This window comes from Mobula birostris, chromosome 4 (assembly GCF_030028105.1).
Source record: "Mobula birostris isolate sMobBir1 chromosome 4, sMobBir1.hap1, whole genome shotgun sequence".
Taxonomy (NCBI): domain Eukaryota; kingdom Metazoa; phylum Chordata; class Chondrichthyes; order Myliobatiformes; family Myliobatidae; genus Mobula; species Mobula birostris.
The window spans coordinates 130,902,625-130,926,080 of NC_092373.1; the positions used below are offsets into that span (position 1 = coordinate 130,902,625).

General features: G+C 39.8%; 1 protein-coding gene across 2 annotated transcripts in view; it reads left to right on the forward strand.

Moving 5' to 3' along the window:
- Positions 1-23,456, forward strand: part of arhgap10 (Rho GTPase activating protein 10) — a 223,415-nt gene that overhangs the window by 94,696 nt on the left and 105,263 nt on the right. For both annotated transcript variants that reach the window (XM_072256040.1, XM_072256039.1), the window contains exons 3-6: positions 4,024-4,085; positions 11,774-11,845; positions 13,861-13,962; positions 21,771-21,881. In XM_072256040.1, the coding sequence (XP_072112141.1) occupies positions 4,024-4,085; positions 11,774-11,845; positions 13,861-13,962; positions 21,771-21,881 (347 nt within the window). The remainder of the gene's footprint in view (positions 1-4,023; positions 4,086-11,773; positions 11,846-13,860; positions 13,963-21,770; positions 21,882-23,456) is intronic.

Below are 23,456 nucleotides of genomic sequence, written 5' to 3' on the forward strand. Positions count from 1 at the left end.
CTGGGTCAAGGTGCACACAAAGCTGTATTTGAGATTGAAAAAAGTCAGATCTCAGTGTGGACGGAGTTTAATTTGTGGGCAGTGTTTCAGGGACACTGGCGGTAAGGCCTAGTTGTTCTACGAATAGTCAAGACTGTAATTTTCCAGCTAGGTGAGGTTAAAAATTTATGTTGCTCTAATGTCAGAGTCATTAGTGAAAGTTTTCTGTGGGAAAACATCAAAGAAAAATGAAAATCATGCTGAGGAATGAGGAAGCAAATTTCCAAACTGGCAGTAAGGCTCTCAGAATATTGTATGCATGAATTCGCATGACATCCTACAGTTGAGTGAATGAATATTCAGCCCAATAATTTGTCAGTTATGCTGATGGGTGGATAAGCTCTGGGCCTGATTATCCTGGACCTACTCACTACTGAAGCCATCCATCCACGGCTCCCTTTTTTGCCACTTCTCAGACGTGGAGAACTGGAATGAGCTGACTATCCCAGATGAGACGGTACATCCTGAGGTCCCTCTCCCACAATGCTTACCAACTGCTGGAGGCACTTTTGTTGCCTTTTAACGCATCAGATCTACAGAGACATTTAAAAATTAGTCAAGTAGGTGTCACTAGTTTAAAAAACCATTAAGGTAATAGAATAGTATATTAAAACAATGCAATAAAACAAAATGAATCAAGCACTTAATCTATATTTTTGTGCAATTCCATTCAAATTAATGGGGTTGATGTTCATGTGCCAGCTATCTCTGGTTTAGAGCTGAAGGCATTCTGTGAAAAGATTGTTCCCTCCTCAGCTTGTCTGTTGCTGGGCTCTCTGGTGAATCTGTGTTGCAGTGAATAGTTGGATGAGAGGGAATCAACACCTCTCAGACTTCTTTTTTCAGCATGCACATTAAGTAAGTGTGAGGCATGCTGAGGATTAACTGACAGATCATGATTGCACAGGGAACTGTGGGCAGTTAGTATGCATGTCTGTCTGATGTCTAGACACTGGAGGCATCTCCCCTGCCTTGCAAAATAGTTAAATTATGCAGCAAATGCAGAATGCTTGGCAGATTAGGCAACGTCTCTGGAAAGAGGACAGGTTTAATGTTTCAGATGTGAGACCTCTGCTCAGAATTACAAAATACTGCAATGATGTCTTTTATTATGGAAGAGCTGGGGATTTGGTTTAAAAACTTACCTGTAGGTTGATGCCTTACAGGGTTAGCACTTAGTTGACTATGAAAGACTGTTAAGTTTAAAGTTGAAGAGTTTTGGAATAGGGAATAATTTATCTGAAGACGTGAGAAGTGAGTAGTGCCAATGTATAGAGATAAACAAGCTAAAAGGACATAAAGCAAACTCCAGGATTTAACTTATTCCCAGTGGAGTGCAAGTTTGTGGAAGCTAAGATCATTTGTCCATGTATGGCAAGATGATGTCTACTGTTCTATGTCTTGTAACATTGATCTGGATACATTTAATTTTGTAGGGAGCAAAGAGACACTGGTTCAAATTAGTAAAAGGTTATTTTATGATGAGTTTTTAACATTGTTAATGGCAGTCCACATAGTGTTAAGGGAGGTAATATGCTGCAGTCATTTAAGAAACAGTAGAATATTTAATTCAAATAGCCTTTCTCAATCTTCAAGGGTACTGTATAAATGATATCCTTTGTCTCTTTGTTCAGCGTTCTTAGATGTAGAGATGCATGCACTGTGATAGATCATTTGAGCCATTGGGTTGATCTGGGTGAAGAAAGAATAAGCCACCCTAATCCTACTTGCTCAGTGCATGCTTTTGTAGGTGGCTTGCGTTTTTAAATGTATGCATCACATGCTGATTTAAATCCAATAGAGATTTTTCTTTAGGAAGCGGGTTCCAGGCTACCATCGCTTTCTAGATGAAGAAGTTTTCACTTGTATTCCCTCTAATCCTTCAACTAATTACATTAAATCTATGCCTGCTAGTTATTAATCCTCTACTCGGAAAACTTGCCTTTCCTATCGGTTATCTAACCCCCTTAAAATGTTATATTATTAAATTTCCCCCAGGCTCTTCTGAAGAAAACAATCCCCCCTATCTAATCTTTTCTCATTGCAATAATACTCCAGTTCAGGCCTTATCCTTTCATGCTGCCTGTTCTTTCTCTAGTAGAGTCAAGTCCTTTGTGAAAAGTGATGCCCAATGTTCTATCAGTACTCTTGTTTTGGGATAACTGGTGATTCTTGCATAACGACCATGCTTTTCTGTCCCATTTCTCCCCTTCAAGCTAAAACCAGAATGCATTCCCTGTCATCTGCTCATTCGATGTCCATTGATGTATTTTTCAATTTTGAGGATTCATCTATGCCTTCAGCCACCTTATTATCTTTTTTTTTTATCATTTTCAAACTTCCTGATCATGTCAGCTGGATGCAAATATAAAGGAAAAAAATGGGTAACTGTCATGAAGGATTAAAGTAGTGAGTCCTGTAAATCGCCACAGTAGTGTAGTGGTTAGCGCGATACTGTTACAGCTTTGGGCGTTGGAGTTCAATTCTGGCACCATCTATAAGCCTCCAAGCGGACCACAACCTTGTCACAGGGTTTGAAGATTTTTTTACTCCCCTCTGACCCAGAGAGCTAGGTTGGCTGGAGACGGGCTTTGTGTTTTGGCTCTTGGTAGGGTCACCCATGTCAAACAGGTCAAAGGGTAAAGGCCAGACTGAGTTGTTTACCAGTCCTCCAGGTTCAGGGTTTGAGCTCAGGGCTAACAACCCTGACTGGTAAAAAAAAATGGTTACAGAAAGAACAATGAAGAACCCTTTTATATCTGTGTGCAACTGTATTTATGGGCAGAGATGGTGGACTTTCATTGCTGCCCTAAATGCCAGTGGTATGACAGACAGTAAGTAAGCACCATCTCCAAGGAGTTTGTATGTTCTCCCGTGACCGCATGGGTTTCCTCTGGGTGCTTTGGTTTCCTTCCACAGTTTAAAGACGTACATTGTAGATTGTTCTCTGAATAGGCTAGGATTAAACGGGTAGGTTTGATTTAAAATTTATTTGTCTGTATTTTGGACACCAAAATGCTATAAATATATTTACTGTAAATTGTTCATAATGAGGGGGAATTAAAGAAGACTAGATCCTTGAAATATGAAATAGAAACAAATGCTGGAAACACTCAGGAGTATCTGTGGGAAGAATAACAGATTTAACATTTCAGTTTGAGAGACCTTCAGTCTTCATTCAGAGTTAACATTTTATTTTGATGATCTGCTGTTCTGACAAAATACCAATTCTTCACAGATGATGCTCTATGTGCTGTGCACTGAAAGCACTCGGTTTTTATTTCAGATTCTTGTCGCTGTTTTGCTTTTCAATTGCAATTATACTCCAATTCACTTGGCATGTGGCACTGAAATGTTTCATTAAAATATCTCACGATTTCTGCTCTGGGAATCAGATGTTTACTGTCAAGATATTAAGGAGACTTCTTGGGGTGGTTATGGAGAAACTATTTCTCCTAGTTGGGAGCTCCAGTTTAAGTTAAAATGACTTAAGTTAGAACTGGGCCATTTGGAAGGAAAGACCTAAAAGACGTTCAGGGATGAATTTTAAAATCAAATTAAAGTGACCTTGAGTGAAATGCTTTCTCCAGAAGTATTTTAATGTTTTTTATTTAGAGATACAGCGCGATACAAGCCCTTCCGGCCCTATGTGCTGCACCAGCAAGCAAACCACTGATTTAACCCTAGCCCAATCACAGCATATAGGGATGACATAATTAAAGTTAAAATTAGCACTTGTTCATTATTTTCAAATCTTAAATGGATAACTTTTATTAATCTATTGTTTTATGGAATATGAGGATTTGAAAAGTATGTGAAGTCACAAGCAGCTTTGATGCCTTTAAATGACTGAACTAACTCAAGAGGCTGAACAGCCTATTCCTGTTCCTGATTCACAATGATCTTTAGAATGGGAGCACCTATCCTGGGAAATCATTACAAAAGTGTCCTCATTTGTTAACTTGTTTTGTCATTACATTCCAGATGAGTCGGTGCAGGAGTTCGCAGTATTTTTGCGTACTCTTGAGGAACAAAGGGAAATGATGGTAAGCAGAAGTACTTTTTGCTGGATTGAGTAGCAGGTATTATGTCTCTGTAGGTTTTGGCTCTGTGCTCTGGGAACTGCCCTGCTTGCTTACTTTATAAATATGCATAATTTTTTTTTGGACAAATCACAACAAACAAATAACATATTATCAAGAATCTGATTGCAGTGCACCACTATTTGCAAATTGTTGTAAATGCAGACTCACTCTCTCTTTGTTCTCTAAATTCCCATGAGCTAATGATCATTGTAGGATTGTTAGAGCTGTGGGGGAGGGTTCAAAAATTCAAAAATCCAAATTTCAAGGAGACTTGGGAGTCCTTGTGCATGATTTCCTAAAGGGTAATTTGTTAAATTAAGTTGGATGTAAGGAAAGCAAATGTAACATTAGCATTCATTTCAAGAGAACTAGAATATAAGAGCGAAGATGTAATGCTGAGTCTTTATAAGGCACTGGTCAGACTGCACTTTTAGTATTTTGAGCACTTTTGGGCCCCTTATCTAAGAAAAATTGTGCTAGCGTTGGAGAGGATCCAGAGGAGATTCCGGAAATGAAAGTGTTAACCTATCAGGAGTGTTTGATGGCTCTGTGGCTGTACTTGCTGGAGATTAGCCTAAACGGCTGAATAATACTCACTTCCCTGTCAGGCCAAATTACTAGAAAAGGGTAGCAAAGATGAGAAAAGATCCAGAGGTAATTTTTAAATGCAAGTTCAGGTTTCCTCCTCATATTAGGATGAGCCTGAATGTGCTTCCGAACAATATAAATTTTGGGTTTTGTTTGCTCCAGGGTCTCCTCATCTCTCTTCTCAGTCGCACAACATCTTTAATATTTGTGCTGAGTGTTTTCAGGCTCTTTATGCAGTGAGCAGTTATCTTATCCCTAGCCTCATTACTTGTCCTTCTGTGGGACGTTGGCAGATTTCTTTTATTGTTCCTACCCCTCACAGGATTCCTTGAATGGACTCAAATTCACCCGTTCAAATTCGCTACTGTTCCTTTGTTTTATTTTTCTCAACTGTAATTGTCAATGAAGTACAAACAGAAAATTCTGGAAATATTCAGTAGATCAGGAATCATCAATTTGAAGAAAAACAGAGTTGATGCTTCAGGTCAGTGCCCTTTCATCAAAACCCTAAAAGTTCATCAGCCTAAAATATTAACTCATTTTTTCGCTCCATAGCTGCTCCCTGACCACATGAGGGCTCCTCTTAATCACCCCAATCATTTAAAAAAGAGGAAAAGTTTCCACTGCCTCGATCTGCAGATTGTTGTAGACTACAAAAACAATTTCTTAATGAGGATTATCACTTTTTCTGGAAATGTGATATTAATTCTGAGGCAGTCTGCAATTCTAGATATTTTCAGATGTGGGAGAATAAAGAATTCACTTCTCCAATTCTTCACATCACTTCACATCACAGCCAGGTGAGGACAGATACAACATAACCTGCACCAAGTGAGACTGAGAAATGTCATGGATTCCCTGAAGACTTTGTATTCTGCATTAGTCCAGAGTTGTGCTGCAGTACAAACCAAGCAGATGAGAACGTTGTATGCTGCTCAATCTAGCGAAACATAGACAGCAGCCATTACACAGAAGACCAGGAGGAAAATCAGAACATGGTTGAGTCTGAGGATTTTCAGGATCAACAGGAATGTGGAAATTATTCGGTATCCACAGACTCGTCTCCTAGCTGAGGAGACAAGTCAGACCATTGGCTACCTAGAATACAGGGGACTCTGACACAAAATTTTCATAAAGAGCTAGCAAAATGAATCTTCCCAAAGCAAGCTCCACCATACAATATTTAATACCGATAAAATGTGTCATTTATCTTCTGGGATTACAAAGGTGATGCATAAAATCTCCTCACACCCTGCTATGCTGCTCCACCTGTACAGATATAACGTATGAATGAATGCTTCCCTGTTTTGATGACTGCTGGCCTGCTGAAATATCTCTTAATTCCTGTTGAGTGGCACCTGAAGAATTCAGATCCTTGTATTTAGATAAATAAATAAATAAATAAATATATATATTCTTAGAGGATTTCTAGTTGCTAGGAACAGGAATGTGCCGATTACTTTGCATAACTTATGAAATCTTGAACCGCCCCTCAGCATTGCTCCATGGAATGGTGATACTTATTCTGGAGAAGAGCAAACACCTCATATCAAGCTTTCATGGCTGGAACTAGTAGTTCTCTAGGGATCCCCTCATTTAATTTGTAGGACCATCCTGTATCTCCTGACCAAAGTTTACATGTTCCTTTGAGTGAATGTGGGAATGCTCTCCTCCTCTGTGACCCATTTCCTCTATGGCAGCATGGTATGTTGCTGTCATGTCATACGGGATATTGAAGCACTGAGGCCCATGTAAAGCATTGGGGTGTCCTGTGTGATGTGAGCAGATCTCATTGAGAGTTTGTTTCTGGTTGTTGATCAAATGCCAGTTTGAGCTGGATTTTGGCCAGTGTTACTGTTTCGCTCAATGGAGCCAAATTTTAATGCACCAAAAATGGGTGGAGTAGAATTTCTGGGCAGCCCCGTGATCATAGTTATACAGCATGGAAACAGATCCTTCAGTACAACCCATCAGTGCTGAATAATATGCCTTCCAGAATTAGTCCCATTTGGCCCATATCCCTCTAAATGTTTCTTATTCATGAACCTATCCAAAAGCCTTTTGAATATTGTAATCAAGGACATAAAGAGGCAGTGTTTCAAGAAGGTGGCATCCATCATCAAGGATCCTCATCATCTGGAAGTGGTTCTCTTCTCATTGCTACCATCAGGGAAGAGGGACAGGAGCCTGAAGACCCACACTCTGTTTTGGGAACAGCTTCTTCTCCTCTGCAATCAGGCTTCTATGTATTCCATGTATCCGTGAACACTACTTCATTATTCTTTTGCACTATTTATTTATTTTGTAATACTAATTTTATGTCTTTGCATTGCGTTGTTGCCATAAAACAACAAATTTCACCTCATGAGGCAGTAAACCTGATTCTGAGTTCATTCCATCTTCCAACCATCCTCTGCGTGTAAAAGCTTGCCTCTCAAGTCCCCTTTAAACCTTTCCACACCCACTTTAAATGACTGTCCTCTCATTTTAGACTCGTTACCCTGGGAACGAAACTGACAATACAGTTTATCTAGGCTGATCGTTATTTTATAAGCTCCTGAGGTCATCCCTCAGCCTCCTTCGACTTAGGGAAAGTTTCAGCCCGTTGAAAAGCATCTGAAAATTTTTAAGGTCAAAATAAAGAACAAAATGATCCAGAATCACTGCTTTTTGAATTGGCGTCCATTGGCCCAAATGGATAATATAACCATATAGCACACACAACCTGATGCTATTTAAAGTTGTTCACTGTAAGCGCAGTGTAGTGTGTAACGGCCACACAAGTGCACGTGACTGACGCTAGTTAGAAACTGTTCGGCAGAAGTCTTCTCTCCTAATTAAGCGGCATAGTATCCCAAATAAACAAAGGGAATCCCAGCTATTTTCTCCATTAGTTTTTATTTTTTTAAGGGTGGTCCCAAATGAATGGCTGATCCAATTAACCGATGGCCCAATTAACTAGAATCCACTATATATGACAAACAGCAGGTTTGTTTGTACAAATGTGGAGCACCACTGTCACAGCCCTCATAAATAAAAACAAAACTCTTCCTTACCACCCTCTGACACCTTCTACTAAACCAATTTAGTATCTGGATGGCCAGCTCACCCTGGATCCCATGTGATCTCACATTCTGGACCAGTCTGCCATATGTGACCTTGACTATGTAGACAACATTTACTGCCCTTTCTTGTCAATCCTCTTCATCAAACTTCAATTCATAAGGCACAATCTGTTCCACTTTAGACCATGCTGTCTATTCCAAATCAGTCATTGTCTTTCGAAATACAGACACATTTGTCCCTCAAAGTCCCCTCCAGTGACTAACCCCACCACTGGTGTTAGGCTCACTGGTCTTTAGTTCCTTGGTGTATCCTTGCAGCCCTTCAGTCTTTTGGTACCTCACCCATGTCTAGGAATGATTCAAAAATCTTTGTGGGTCCAAGCAATTTCATCCCTTGTTTCCCTGCGTTGTAGGTCCCAGAAATTTAACTAACTTTGTGGGTTTCAAAATTGCCAATACCTCCCCTTTTGTAATATCAATATGTTTCAGGACATCACTGTTGCTGTCCCTGAATTCCCAAGCTTTGTCAAGCTTTTGCATGGTTATATAGACAAGAAGGAAAGACCTCACTACTGCCTATGGCTCCACACATAGACAAACACAATAATCCATTAAGGGACTGATTCTTTCACTAGTTTTCAATTTGCTCTTGATATACTTATAGATTCTTCTTTTCCTGATGTGCCTAGGATATCTCATGTCCCTGTTTGCTGTCCCGATTCCCTCCTTGAGTAGACTGTCTCTCTCAGGACTCAATTGATCCTATACTGCCCTATACCAAATTCCAGAATCTTTGCTGCTTTTTGTTTTTCCAGCTTCCTAAAGGAAATTTTTTTTTGAGCTGAAGGGTAACAGACAAATATAAATAATCTAGCATGCTTTAATACATTCTGGTCCAATATGGAAGTAAAGTATTATCCCACTGCTGTTTATTGAACTTTCTGCATTTGAGAAAAGAATCTATGGGAAGTTATATTAATGTTCTTAATATTAAATAGTTGCAACATTATTGTTTAGAAACTACCAAAATAATTGCCTTGACCAAACATGAGAACTTCTGTTTTACTCAGGGAGTTAAAAAAAATACTAATGTTCCCATGTGAAAATAGCATTAAGTAAGATATTTTTGGTTATGAAAACCCGATGAGGACCATTTTTATTATTTGGTGTTTTTATTGGAACAGAACAGCACCAAGCTCAAGCAAGAAAGCAATGAGAAATAACTTCTTTATCTGAGTGAGACCTCCCGTTTTCACAAAGTAAATGTAGAAGCTCATTTGGAAATTAAGTGGAAGATGTAGAATTATAAAACAATGCAAGATATTTTGGATGAAATTAGTGGTATTTCCTGTTTTATTTTCTTCCTTTTTTTTTGCCTGTACCAGAAATCTAAGTTAAAAGAGAAATATTATTAATTAGTATTGTTACGAACTGTAACATTTTAGAAACAAACCAGCAGCAAGAGATCTCACGCTGAGTCAGGTTTTAATGTTAAAACCAGTATCTTTATTAGTATCTCCTTATAATACAGTAACTCAACCAAGATAAACAAAAGTTAACAGTGTTATGTGTATATATGTGTGTGTAAATATAACTCCCAAACTATTGAGCTTGGGGAACAAGGCTTAGAGTCTTGTGATGGTAAAGTAGGAAAGTTCAGTCATCCATATAATAAACGATGGGAGAGAGATTTTTGTATTCCACGTTGTAATGGAAAGAGAAAGTAAGTACGGAGTATTCCACAGGTTCCACGCTGGTAAAACGAGAAAACAGTCACTGTAGATCTTGTCCGTCGTGACGTTCCAAATCCACATACGAATTATACTTATACTTTATACTTTATTGTCACCAAATAATTGGTACTAGAACGTACAATCATCACAGCGATATTTGATTCTGCACTCCCGCTCCCTGGGTTACAAATATTAAATATTAAAAATAGTAAAAATTAGTAAATATTAAAATTTTAAATTATAAATCCTAAATAGAAAATAGAAAAATGGAAAGTAAGGTAGTGCAAAAAAACCGAGAGGCAGGTCCAGATATTTGGAGGGTACGGCCCAGATCTGGGTCAGGATCCGTTCAGCAGTCTTATCACAGTTGGAAAGAAGCTGTTCCCAAATCTGGCCGTACGAATCTTCAAGCTCCTGAGCCTTCTCCCGGAGGGAAGAGGGACGAAAAGTGTGTTGGCTGGGTGGGTCGTGTCCTTGATTATCCTGGCAGCACTGCTCCGACAGCGTGCGATGCAAAGTGAGTTCAAGGACGGAAGATTGGTTTTTGTGATGTGCTGCGCCGTGTTCACGATCTTCTGCAGCTTTTTTCGGTCTTGGACAGGGCAACTTCCATATCAGGTTGTGATGCACCCTAGAAGAATGCTTTCTACGGTGCATCTATAAAAATTAGTGAGGGTTTTAGGGGACAAGCCAAATTTCTTCAGTTTTCTCAGGAAGTAAAGGTGCTGGTGGGCCTTCTTGGTGGTGAACTCTGCTTGGTTGGACCAAGTCAGGTCACTTGTGATATTGACCCTGAGGAACTTAAAGCTTTTGACCTGTTCCACTTGCGCACCACTGATGTAAATTGGGTCGTGCAGTCCGCTACTCCTTCTGAAGTCAACAACCAATTCCTTTGTCTTGCTGACGTTGAGGGATAGGTTATTGTCTTCGTACCATGCATCAGGTTCCTAATTTCCTCTCTGTACTCAAACTCATCATTACCGGAGATACGGCCTACAATTGTTGTGTCATCAGCAAACTTACATATTGAGTTTGATGGAAATTGGGCTACACGATCATGGGTGTACAGTGAGTACAGCAGGGGGCTGAGCACATTGCCTTGTGGGGCACCGGTGCTCAGAGTGATTGTAGAGGAATTATCACCGAAAGTGACCTGTCACAAGAATATCGTCTTCCAGTGTTTACCACACAACATACCCAGGCAGGCACTACACAAATGGTCGCACAAGATATCCCCAAAATCCACTCCTATGGATCATACAAAGTGACAGTCACATATTCGTTGTGCACCGTGTGCCGATGTTTAACCCAATCCTTTTGGGCATAGGAGAGTTCCAAGCCTCAGCTGTGACAAGCTGAAGCTACCGGCTTCCCCAGTCTCTCTTACTACGACTGCAGGTCTCTCGCACTCTCTCGCTCTCGCTCTCATCCACAGCAGGCTGCCACAGCCTATGACGGACGTCATAGTCTCACCTCACTCAGGCGCTTAAAGCGACAGTCCACAGTAAACAGTATTGTACTCATCAGAAAATTGGAGTACCGACAGCTCGTGGGTGGGAAGAAGAATGAGATTCCACACACATTAAATTTTCATAATATCCTGGGACTGAATCTTGTCCAAACCTGGTGTGGTAGAAGGGATGAAGTGTGGTTGAAAGCAAATATTTGCATGGCCAACATTTTCAATTTTGCTTCTTTAAATCAAATTTTCTGAGATATTTCTTAGAATTTAAGATGCAACTAGATTAGTCCTTCACAACTCTCAGTCACAAATCCCTGATCTCTACCATCACAAAGACACAATCTGCAAGAGCATCAGAGCATTATCACCTGCAGACACTTAATAAGATCGGATTTGAATTCTGGAGTTCCTTCCTTCCACCCTCCTCCCACCCTCCTCCCCTCCTCTCCCGCCTCCTGCCCCCCTCCAACAGCACAGTGGAATTTTCTTCAGCAGAAGGACTGTGATTCATGAAAACGTCTCTGCCATATTCTCAGGCATTTAAGAACATGCAACAGATGCTGGCCTTGTCAGAAAAGCCCGCCTTTCAAAAATTAATTAACAACAAAAGCTAGTGAATTTGCCTCATTCAACTTTTCATCTATTGGAAGAAAATTTAATTTTGTAGGCACAAGGCCAAAGTGATTATCCTAATTTACTAATTGAAGTAAATATTTTGTAAACTTTTATATATTAGAGCCATATTATAATCTTCTGTTGGAACAAAATGCGGCTTCTACAAGGGTTTTTATTCTCTCTTAGGCTCATAACATCAGTGAAACATTTATCAAACCATTGGAAAGATTCAGAAAGGACCAGATCGGAGCAGCGAAGGTAACAGTGCTTTGTGATATAAAGGAATAATAATTATGGCAAATTAATAATTGGTTGAAATGACGATGAACTGAAGGTGCATAACAACAACATCTTATCAAATAGTACCTTCTGAAATGGTTGAACTTCCTAAGGACTATTTTCAAAGAAAATTTGACTGAGTGGTATGTAGAGATATTAGAGAATATGACCTGAATCTACGTTGGTGGGAAGTTTTATGTATTGTATGGGAGGAAAGAAAGGGCAGCCAGGTGTTGTAAGGTGGGAGTTCTAGGACTCCAGAATGCAGAAATCTTGGAGATGACTTTGGGTAAAGACTGAGAATTTTAAACAGGTAGTGGTGCTAGAAGTATCTGTAAGCATGTCTATTAAGTAAGATAGCTTGAAAATTGAAAGGAGCGTTTAAGATCAGACCAAGATTACAGAGGACAGTAAGAGGCTGGCCAAGAAAACATTGGAATCAAAAAGCATTCTCTGCAATTAGGGTTTCTGTTTATATACATACACAGTTTTGTTTTAATTGTGTGTCATAAATGATATTGTGCAGGTGCCTTAGAAATTTAAACTATTAGAATGTGGTCAAGTTTAGTTTATGCCATTGTCAACAATCATCAACATATTGGTTATAGATAAACTGTTAAGATGTTTTAATGGCTATCTAATAGATTTATGATAGACAGTTTTCCAGTCAACCAAAGGTCAATGATTGCACATGGCTCTCAGAATTGGATTGTTTGTTTTCTTGACCTCCTCAGAGATTTGACAGGTAATTGGTTTATTATTGTCACTTGTACTGAGGTTCAGCAAAAGAAAACTTTGTTTGGCATGCCATCCATGCAAGTACATTGAGGAAGTTCAAATGGAAGTGCAATAACAAAATCAGAATATAGTTTTACTGTGAAAATATAATGTAGCTAGACAATACAGTGCAAGGGCTTTGCCGAGGTAAATTGGGAAGTCACATGTTCATCTTTCCCATAACTCAAGGTGACATTGGAGCATGGTATTAAGGGACTGCTGCATTGTAAGAGCTGCCAATTTTATGAATATTGAGTGACACTTGAAGTTTCTTTGGTTTTGAAGAAAAAGCTGAAGGCACACTGGTGTAATTCATGCTTTTGTACTTGATAATTATTTTTAGATCATGAGAACACTCAGTCCTCTTTTATTATCATTTAGAAATGCATACATGCATTAAGAAATGATACAATGTTCCTCCGGAGTGATATCACAGAAAACAGGACAAACCAAAGACTAACACTGACAGAACCACATAATTATAACATATAGTTACAACAGTGCAAAGCAATACCATAATTTGATGACGAGCAAACCATGGGCATGGTAAAAAAAAAAGTCTCAAAGTCCCCGAGTCGATCGACTCCCAAGTCCCCGATAGCAGGCGGCAAAAGGGAGAAACTCCCTGCCATAAACCTCCAGGCACCATCAACTTGCCAATGCCTTGGAAGCAGCTGACCACAGCCGACACTGAGTACGTCCGTCCGAAAACTTCAAGCCTCCGATACAGCCTCCTAAGCGCCTTCGACCTAGCCCCAGCTGCTTACTTTATATAGGGTAAATGTTTACAAATTTTCTCATACATTTTTTATTATTGACACAAAGGCATCGTCCCATTAATAGTATAAGTTAAAGAAAAGATTGCCACTTAATACGATTTTAATCTGGGAATTGGCATCTTGTGGTCATTTTCATTTTACTTTGAGAAAGAGGAATATCCAGTAACCACTGGCAAACAAGTCCTTTCTGCAAATGTTATGAAAAGACAAACATTTATTTATAACTGGAAGATATGGTAGCCTTCCCTACATACCAGAATGTTGTACTTAGTGCAACTAAAATCGTATCTTTTTTATGAATAATGATAGCATTGGCATTCAGACAGTCTGTTCATTTGAATATAACCAAGACTATTTTATAAATAGACCTCACATCTTTTTCAAACTTTTGTCAGAGAGTGTTAGAATGTTTTGATGTAACCATGCATTTATTTGTAGGAAGAAAAGAAAAAGTATGACAAAGAAACGGAAAAATACTACAGTACGTTGGAAAAACATGTCAATTTGTCGTCAAAGAAGAAAGAAGCGTCACTTTTGGAGGTAAGACTAAAAATTTCCAATACTGTATTGTCTATTGTATGTCTGTCTCTGCCTTATCTACTTATTTTTGAGCCCTGAACTTGCTTTATCCCTGTTAATTATATCTCCTACTGCGAATACTTCAGAAATATCTCTCCAAGTCTCTACCTGCTTTTCCTCTGCTTGTGTCATGGTTTAAAAACTACCTCTTTCACCGGTCTTCCCATTATTGCATTCAAGTTAGTATGGTAATGCTGTTATAATATGCATTCTAATCAATAAATAATTGAGCCAAGTTCTCTTTAAATTTTTTTTGTAAATGATGTTTTGATTTCAATTTGGAAATATTTTCTGATGGCAGTGCCTTTGGGTTTTGTTGCATAAGTGTTCATGGAAATAAGACCTTTTTGAGTGGTACATCTGCAGTTCAGAGCCACAGAGTAACTACAGGGTGGAAGGAGGCCATTTGGCACATCCAGTGCCTCCGTGTAGGAGCATTCCAGCTAGTCCTGCTTCCCAGACTGGCTTTTTTTCTATTCTTTTATGAATTTATCTAGATCCTTCTTGAATGCTTTATTTTCATCTGTCCCCACTTTCATCAACGGCCCTGATTCTAAACTATAACCATATGCTGCCTTTCAAAAACTTAAGTAAGGAAGGAGGGGGACAGAAGGGAGGAAACTATAGACCAGTTAGCCTAACACCTGTTGTTGGGAAAATGCTGGGATCCATGGTGGAGATAATAACAGGATATTTTTTTAAGAAATTAAGGCAGTCAAGCAGAATCCAGATTGGTTATGAAAAGGAAGCGGTGTTTGACAAACTTGCTTGCTTTTGTGAGGATTTCATTGTGGACAAAGCAGAACCAATAGAACTATATTCACCATGGTCTAAAAGGACTCTGAATTAAATAAAACATCTCCCTGTCAAAAATCTAGGTTTAAATGTATAATGATTTTCTAAATGTCTTATTTCTACCTCTTTAATGATAGGTTTTAGTACTTTGCTAATGACAGGTTTTGGAGTAACTCATTTATAGTTATCTGCCTGTTGTCTCCCTCTGGAACTGGGCCATTACATTTTTGGTTTTCCTGTCCACTGGGACCCTTGCAGAATCTGGGGAATTGCAACTGATCATTATTAATGAATTCATCTCTGGATGTTTGAGTTCATTTATTGGTCTGATGCTATATTTCCAGTTTTAATTATTATAAGTTTCTCAATCCCATTTACCTTTTGTTATGGGGATGTTTTAGTGTCTTTTGCTGTAAAATAGACAGAAAAATATTTGTTCAAAATCTCTGCCATAAGCAGATTTCCCATAATTAATTCCCTAGTTACAATCTCTAAGGGACTTCAGCTGTTTCTTTTTTCTGATTCGGGCTTTTTCTAACCTAGATTTTTACTTTGGCTTAAAATAATCTTCATTTGCATTTTTGCTGGAAAAAAATACTATGTAATTGAACATTCAGGGAATAATGTGATCTAACATTTTGTTCCAGTCTTTATGTATATTTTGTTGCCCACAATTAGAAATTTTCCACGTTTTTTTTTTGTCTTTGGGTAAACCCTAAGCCAAAGCAGAATAGGATATTGGATAAAGTGTATATTGTTCCCTGTAATTGTTAACAATGCAATTGATTTTATAGTAACTTTTGAAGTATTGCTCAAATCTGTAGGAACAATTTGAGTCAGGTAAATGGAAGTTTAGATTCAATTTGTTTTGGTTGATTTAACAATGTCAAGATTGCATGTACAGTACGTTTTGCTACCAAATTAACCTATCAAGCCATCGATTGCTGGAACAATATGTTAAAGATCTGTATTAAAGTTAAAATCTTTTTCAAGGAACAAAGTTTTTTCAGTTTCAATGAAAGTTGTGCCTTTCACAACTTTATAGTAACTGAAAACACTTTGTTCCTTGAAGAAGATTTCTTTGTAATAACATTAAAGTTCATGCATAGAAAAGTTAATCACCTCACTTTAGTGTCTGGATGAACAAACAACACACTGGAGGCCTCAACAAGTCAGGCAGCAACTGTAAGAGAATATTTACTGTCAACATTTCAGGTTGAGTCTCTTAATCAGGGCTGGAAAGAAGCATAGGAGAGAGCCAGTATAGAAGGGTGGGTGGAGGTCTGGAGTAAGAACTGGCGGGTAATAGGTGAATGCGGTGAGTGAGCGAAGTTAGGCAAGTGGTGGACAGGGGGAGAGTGGGAATTTGAGAAATTGGGAGGTATTTGGCAGAAGGGACGAAGGGCTGAAGAAGGTTGAAAGAGCTGCTGGTGTTTGCCTTGTGGCTGTAGAGCATAAATTGGGAACAGATTTACTGAGGAAAATGCACAATAGGCATGAGGAGGTTGTTTAAGGAACACTTGCTGGGGATTCTGGATAGATTTGTCCATTGAGGCAGGGAAAGGACGGTAGCATGAATGAAACCATTGTTGGTGAGATGCGGGGCATCTAGTCAAGAGGAAGAAGAAGCTTACTTAAGGTTTTGGAAGCAAGGATCAGACAGCCCATAATTGAATGGCAGAGCAGACTCGACGGGCCGAATGGCCTGCTTCTGCTCCTATATCTTATGGTCTTGTGGTATCCAGGATCTGAAGGGTAGACGTAGAGCTAGAAGGGGGAATCAAAAGTCCTTGGTGAGTCGGATAAAGGAAAACCCCAAAGCATTCTACACATATGTGAAGAACAGGAGGATGGCTAGAGTGAGGTTAGGACTGTTCAGGAGTAAGTAGACGAAACATGTGCCCGGAGTAGGAGGAGATAGGGGACGTCCTTAAGGACTACTTAGTTTCAGTATTCACTGGTGAGAGGGACCTTGACGTTTCTGAGGACAGCCCAAAACAGGCTGATATGCTTGAAAGTCTTGATGTTAATAAAGAGGATATGCTGGAACTTTTGAAAACATTAGGATATTAAGGTCTGCTGGGGCAAGACAGGATATACGCCAGCTTACTTCAGTGACAGGCAAATTATTGGAGAAGGCTCTTAAGAGATAGGACTTAACGATTATTTGGGGAAGCATAGTCTGATTATAGATGGTCAGCGTGGCTTTGTGAGGGACAAGCCATGCTTCACGAGCCTGACTGACTTCTTTGACGATGTGACAAAGCACATTGATGAAGTTAGAGGAGTCGATATGGTGTATATGGATTTTAGTAAGGCTTTTGATAAGGTTTCTTTGGTAGGCTCATTCAGAAAGTCAGGAGGTTTGGGACCCATGGAAACATTGGCTGTGTGGATACAGTATTAGCTTGTCCATGGAAGGCAGATAGTGGTAATAGATGGAGCATATTCTGCCTAGAGGTCATGACCAATGGTGTTCCTCAGGGGTCTGTTCTAGGACCCCAGCTCTTTGCGATTTTTATAAATGACTTAGATAAGGAAGTGGAAGGATTGGTTAGTAAGTTTGCAGATGACACAAAGGTCAGTGGAATTTGGGATGGGGTGGCAGGTTCTTATAGATTGCAATGGGACATTGAAAGAAGCAGCGGCATATGAAGTTCGACCCGGGAAAGTCTGAAGTGATTCACTATGGAAGGTCAGATTTGAAAGCAGAATACAGGGTTAATGGCAGGATTCTTGCCAGTGTGGAGGAACAGAGGGATCTTGGGGTCCACATCCATAGATTCCTCAAAATTGCTGTGCACGTTGGCAGGATTGTTATGCAGGTATATGGTGTGTTGCCCTCCATTAGCTGGGAGACTGAGTTCAGGAGCCACAAGGTAATGTTGCAGCTCTATAAAACTCTGGTTAGACCACGCTTGGAATATTGTGTTCAATTCTGGTCGCTTCATTATAAGAAGGATGTGGAAGCTTTAGAGATGGATACAGAGGTGGTTTAATAGGATGGTGCCTGGACTAGAGGGCGTTTCTTATGAAGGTTGTTTGCATGAGTTAAGAATTTTCTCTTTGGAGCAAATAAGGATGAGAGTTGATTTGAAAGCATAGTTCCAATGAATAGCCAGAGATGTCCAGGACGGAATTGACTACTGCAAGGGGGCATAATTTGAAGGTGATTGGAGGAAAGTATAGGGAGAATGTCAGAGGTAAGTTACTTACAAACTGGCTGGGTGCGTGGAATGCCCTGCCAGGGGTGATGGTTGAGGCAGATACATTAGGGGTATTTAAGAAACTCTAAAGTTAGGCACATGGAAAAATCAACGGCAATATGGGAGGGAAGGATTAGATTGATCATAGAGTTGTTTAAAAGGTCAGCACAACATCGTGGACCAAATTGCATGTACTTTGTTGTAATGTTCAATGTAAGATGGAATCTGATCAGAGAGGACAGTGGACCATGGAATAAGGGGAAGGTGGTGAGGTGGGGAAGTAGAGGGAGGAATGTGTGGATGATGGCAGGTCATGAAGGTTTGGAGTGGAAATAAAAGAGCTGATGAGGTCGATAGGATAAATAAAACCAAGGGGTGGGCAGGGAAAGAGGGGAGTGGTTACCAGAAATTGGGAGAAATCAATGTTCAAGTTGGACACTACCAAGATGGGATTTAGGCGTTGTTCTCCTAATTTCCATCTGGCCTCAATGTGGCAGCAGAAGAGACCCTGGATAGACACATGGATGTCACACTGGGAAGTGAAATTAAAACGGCTAGCCATTGGATGATCCTGGCTGTTACGGTAGATGGAGCAAAGGTGCAGGAAGAAGCAATCCTCTAATCTGCATCATGTAAAGGAGATCGCACCAGGTGCAATAAATGACACTGCGCTCGTAAGTGAAGGATCTCCTCCCCCACTTAGAAGGACTGTTTTGGGCCCTAAATGCTAGTGAGGGAGGAGGTGTAGGAACAGGTGCACCACCTGTGTGGTTGCAGAGTAAGTACCCGGAGGGGGTTCAGTGGACCAGGGAGTCCAAAGAGAGCAATTCCTTCTGAAAGCAGAGGGAAGGCGAAGATGTGGCTGGTGGTGGTGGGATCACATTGGAAGTGGTGAAAGTTGCAGAGAACAACATGTTGGATGCTTGGATTATGGGGTGGTAGGTAAGGTCAAGGGGAAACTATATCCCTGCTATATCTGGGGGGGGGGGTGGGATGGGATGAAAGCTGACATGTGAGAAGTAGAAGAGATGCAAGTAAAGGCTGCATCAACGGCAGAGAGGGGGAGCCCTATTTTCTAAGGGGAAAAAAGAGGACATCTAACATATACAGGAATGGAAAGCATTGTCATGAGAACATGCAGCTGAGGTAAAGGAAATGATAGAAGTGAACAGCGTCGTTGTAAGGGATAGAATGGGAAGAGCTGTAGTTGGGGTAACTCTAGGAGTTGGTGGGTTTGCAGAAATGTTGGTGGATGATACATCTCCAGAGCTGGAGACGGGGAGATCAGGGAAAAGGGGAGAGGTGTTGGAGATGGACCAAATGAATTTGAGTATATTGAATAACTCCGCATGTGTGCAGGAAGTGGCAACAATCCGGCCATCAGTGTAGGGGAGAAAGTGTTTGGAAGTGTCGATGGAGTAGATTTGGCTATGTGGAATAATCCATGGTCCGACAAATAGGCCATTGTAGTTGGGACCTATGCAAGTGCCGATAGCTACAGCTTTGCTCTGGAGAAATTGGGAGGCACTGAAAGAAGTTAAGTTTGAGAACCTGTTCTGCCAGATGGATGAGGGTGGTGGTGGTGGAGAGGGACTGGTTGTCCATCAGATATTAGAGCAGAATTGGGCCATTAAGTCATCTTCAACTTTCAATCATAGCAGATTTAATTTCCCCCTCAACCTCATTCTTCTGCCTACTCCCCCGTAACTTTCGACGCCCTTACTAATCAAGAACGTATCAACCTATTGTTTAAATATACCCAAAGACCTGGCCTCTACAACTGTCTGCAACCATGAATTCCGCAGATTCACCACTGTCCGGGTAAAGAAATTCCTCCTCATGTCTGTTCTAAAGGAATATCCTTGTATTCTGAGGCTGGGCCCTCTGGTCCTAGACTCCCACTATTGGAAACATCCTTTCCTTGACCATTGTATATATGCCTTTCAATATTAGTAAGTTTCAAAGTGAATACAGGCCCAGAACAATCAAAGGCTCTTCATATGTTCAATCTTGTTAACCACCTCTGAGCTGTTGCCAGTGCCAGCACATCCTCTCTTAGATATGAGGCCCAGAATTACTCTCAGTACTCCAAATATGGTTCGACAATGTCTTATCAAGTCTCAACATTACATCTTTGCTTTTGTATTGTAGTCTTGAAGGGGAGGGTGAGCAGCTGGAGGTTATGGTACATTTTGGTACCAGTGACATAGGCAGGAGAGTGTAATATTCTGTCAATACCATGCAGGAGTGTGAATCAAGATATGATGGTTTCTTTAGAGTGGGGCTAACTTCTTCAGTCAGAAGGTTGTCTCTTGGATCAGAAAATTCTGAAACCAGGTGCAAGCAAGAATGAAACAGGTTTAACATCTATAGAATGATAATCAATGTAAAACATTGAACACACAGTTAATAGTGATGATTTAACAGCCTGGTAATCTTTCCAAGAGGTCAACTGGGTTAGTTTCTTGTTCCTTTTTCACATTTTCTCCTACCCACACCTCTGTTGTTGATAAAGAATGTAAGAGGGAAGAGGAAAAAAAGAGTTGATAAAGGGGAAAGGTTCAGTTAATTTAATGGTTGCAATTGTACTAAATTTCCATATAAATTGGAAGCCCTGAATTAATTTTCCACCATTCACATCACAGGTTCTAGCATAACAGTGAATGCATTTAACAATGTAGTTGGCTGGATCAGGTGTGTGGTCTACATTCTTCTGCCTGAATATACACAGTTACTTGTAAGGGATACAGACGCCCAGCTGAAGTAACTCCGTGTCCAGGATCAATCCCATAATTGAAGTGGCTGTGTGCACTTAACCTGTCTTGAGAAATGTACAAACTCAGAAATGTGAATAAAAGGGAATTCACACTCATGAATGTTTTTAGCTGATGAAAGCATTCTTACCATTTTCATGTTTATAGAACTGTTTTGTTTTAACAGATTTTCAATAGTTCAGATTAATATTTATTTGTGTAACATCCTCATGCAGTAGAGTAATGATACTAAAGCATTACACTTAGTGCTGGATGTTAATTTTGGTATGCTAGGCAGCATATCCCAGTGTTTATGCTCTATCACAGTTGATATATTTGGACTTGCACAAAGTGTAAATGCTCTTCCGCACCTCTCCAACCCCATCCACCCACTGGACTAGTTTGCACAATTTTAATCATTCTGTTAACCATTATACAATCATTGGAAAATAGTTACTGACGGGCAATTAATTCGACTACTGGGATTAAGTATGTAAATCGTGAAAAAAAGCTGCACATTTTGGGAATGTGTCCTCCAGAGAAGTGAAAGTTAAAGACTTGATATTGGAATATTCAAGGTTATTTACAGTATGAATATAAGGTAAAATAACTTAACCATTCACCAATTTTACAAGAAAGGATAGCATGAACAGTGAAAAGGAAAAATGTACAATTAACATTTCATTAGCAATTTGGTAATGTTATGGAATGGACTCACAGAAGTGGTAATTTCTGAAGATGATCATGCCAATAATTTTGTTAAAACAAAGCATAATGCACAATTAGAAGTATATTATCAGACAGTAAAACAAGTCAGGGACCACACTGGCATTTTTTTGTATTTCTAATAATTTTTCAACTGCTGGAAAAAGTAGTAGCATTTTATTTCATGCTCATTACTGCAATTTGTAAAATTACGTAGAATAAAGGCTATTCCTTTAATGGTATTTTAAAACGTTCTTTTACATTTGATAATTCAATTATAAAATGAAATTTCACTGTCTTTGTCCCGTAGGCAGATAGTCAGCTAGAGTTGATCCGGCAACACTACTATGAATTATCATTGGACTATGTGTGTAAAGTGCAAGAAATTCAAGAACGCAAGAAATTTGAATTTGTGGAGCCTGTAAGTCAAATTTAAAGAAAAACTTGGTCATACTTGCATTTCTTTTACCTACAAAATGACTGTTCATTTATACACACTCTAATTTTATACAATGGTCAATATGATCCACCCTCCATGTAGAAATACATTTATACTTGATCCTAAATCAGTTTATGATCTAACGTTATTGTACTTTAAAGATGAAAGATGGAAGATCGCAGATATAAGAGAAGCGATGGTGGAGGTGGTGAATTTTAGCATTATTGAGCTCCAATGAATTGCCTATGCTCTAGATGTTTTAAGAAGATCTTTTTTTGATGGTTCAGTATTTTGATGGAACCAAAGTGGTTAGTTCCTAGAAATGACTCCTCATTGATTGTGGCTTCCAGTAATCAAAATCACCCTGTACAGTTTCTTCTCCTCTTCCCCCCCCAACCTTTCTTGTGGCTGAGGATTGTGTGTTGTGCCGACTATTGCACTATTCATCTACCTTATGTGCACGACTGGTGTCTCTGCCAAGCAACAGTAGAATCCCAGCAGAAGAGTCGAGTGTGGGAATTTTGTGAGCTGTGTCCTTAAGATCTGAATGATCTCCTGCAGCTTTGGCACTGGGATTTCATCCCAGTTGTTGGGAATATGGTTGCACTCTGAGGGATGGCAAAGGTAAGCAGACCTCCTCTCCTGTTGACTCCATGACAAATCCACTGGCTTTTCTAACGGCAATTTCTGATATTCCAGATCATGGCTTTAGAGCAGCGGTTCCCAACATGAGGTCCACAGACCCCTTGCTTAATGGTTTTGGTCCATGGCATAAAAAAGGCTGGGAAACTCTGATTTAGAGTGTATGGGGAAATGGAACTTTGAATACTGAATATGTCAAAGAATGGTGATTTTTGCTAAAGGCATCTAATCATCTGATCATCTAATATCACATATGCCTTTTTTTGTATTTACTCAGGATGTCCTTTCAGGTATATATTGGCAAGACATATTTTAGACTAGAATTTGCTTTGGAAGGAGTTCCTGCATACCTCTTTGCAAGAAGAGGTAGTGACAAATGTTGGATGCTCAGTTAGCTCCCTGCCATACTCTGCTGCGGGTGTGCTGGAACCAGCAGTAGCCAAAGGTGCCGGCCCTGAATGAAGTGCTGATATGTGTTGGTTAATGCTGCACTCAGTGCAGTGTATGATAGCTTTACAGTCTTTTGCTTGGTGCTCTGTTGAAGTGCAAGATTTGAAACGTAGTAGTCTGTGAGTGGTTTTCCTCTAAAGTGTCTGCCTTTCTTGAAGGGGCAAGACATTGTCTTTCTGGGTTCATGATAGGGTTTCCTACTTCAGCTTTGTTGGCTATGATAGAGGTCTTGGTTATCCATGCTTTTGTCGGAGACCTGTCTTTGAATGATTTGCTGCTGGAAGTTGACGGCAGAAGAATTGGGTCATTTAACATTTCTGTGTGGTAGCAGATGAATTCCATAAAGAATGAAAATGGCAGATAATGGGCATGATGCTTCATTTTATGCTTGAAACCTTTAGTTATCCACTGCTCTTCTGTGTTGCTTGGTAGTTTATCCCCATGGGAGTTATTCCTCTCGCTGTA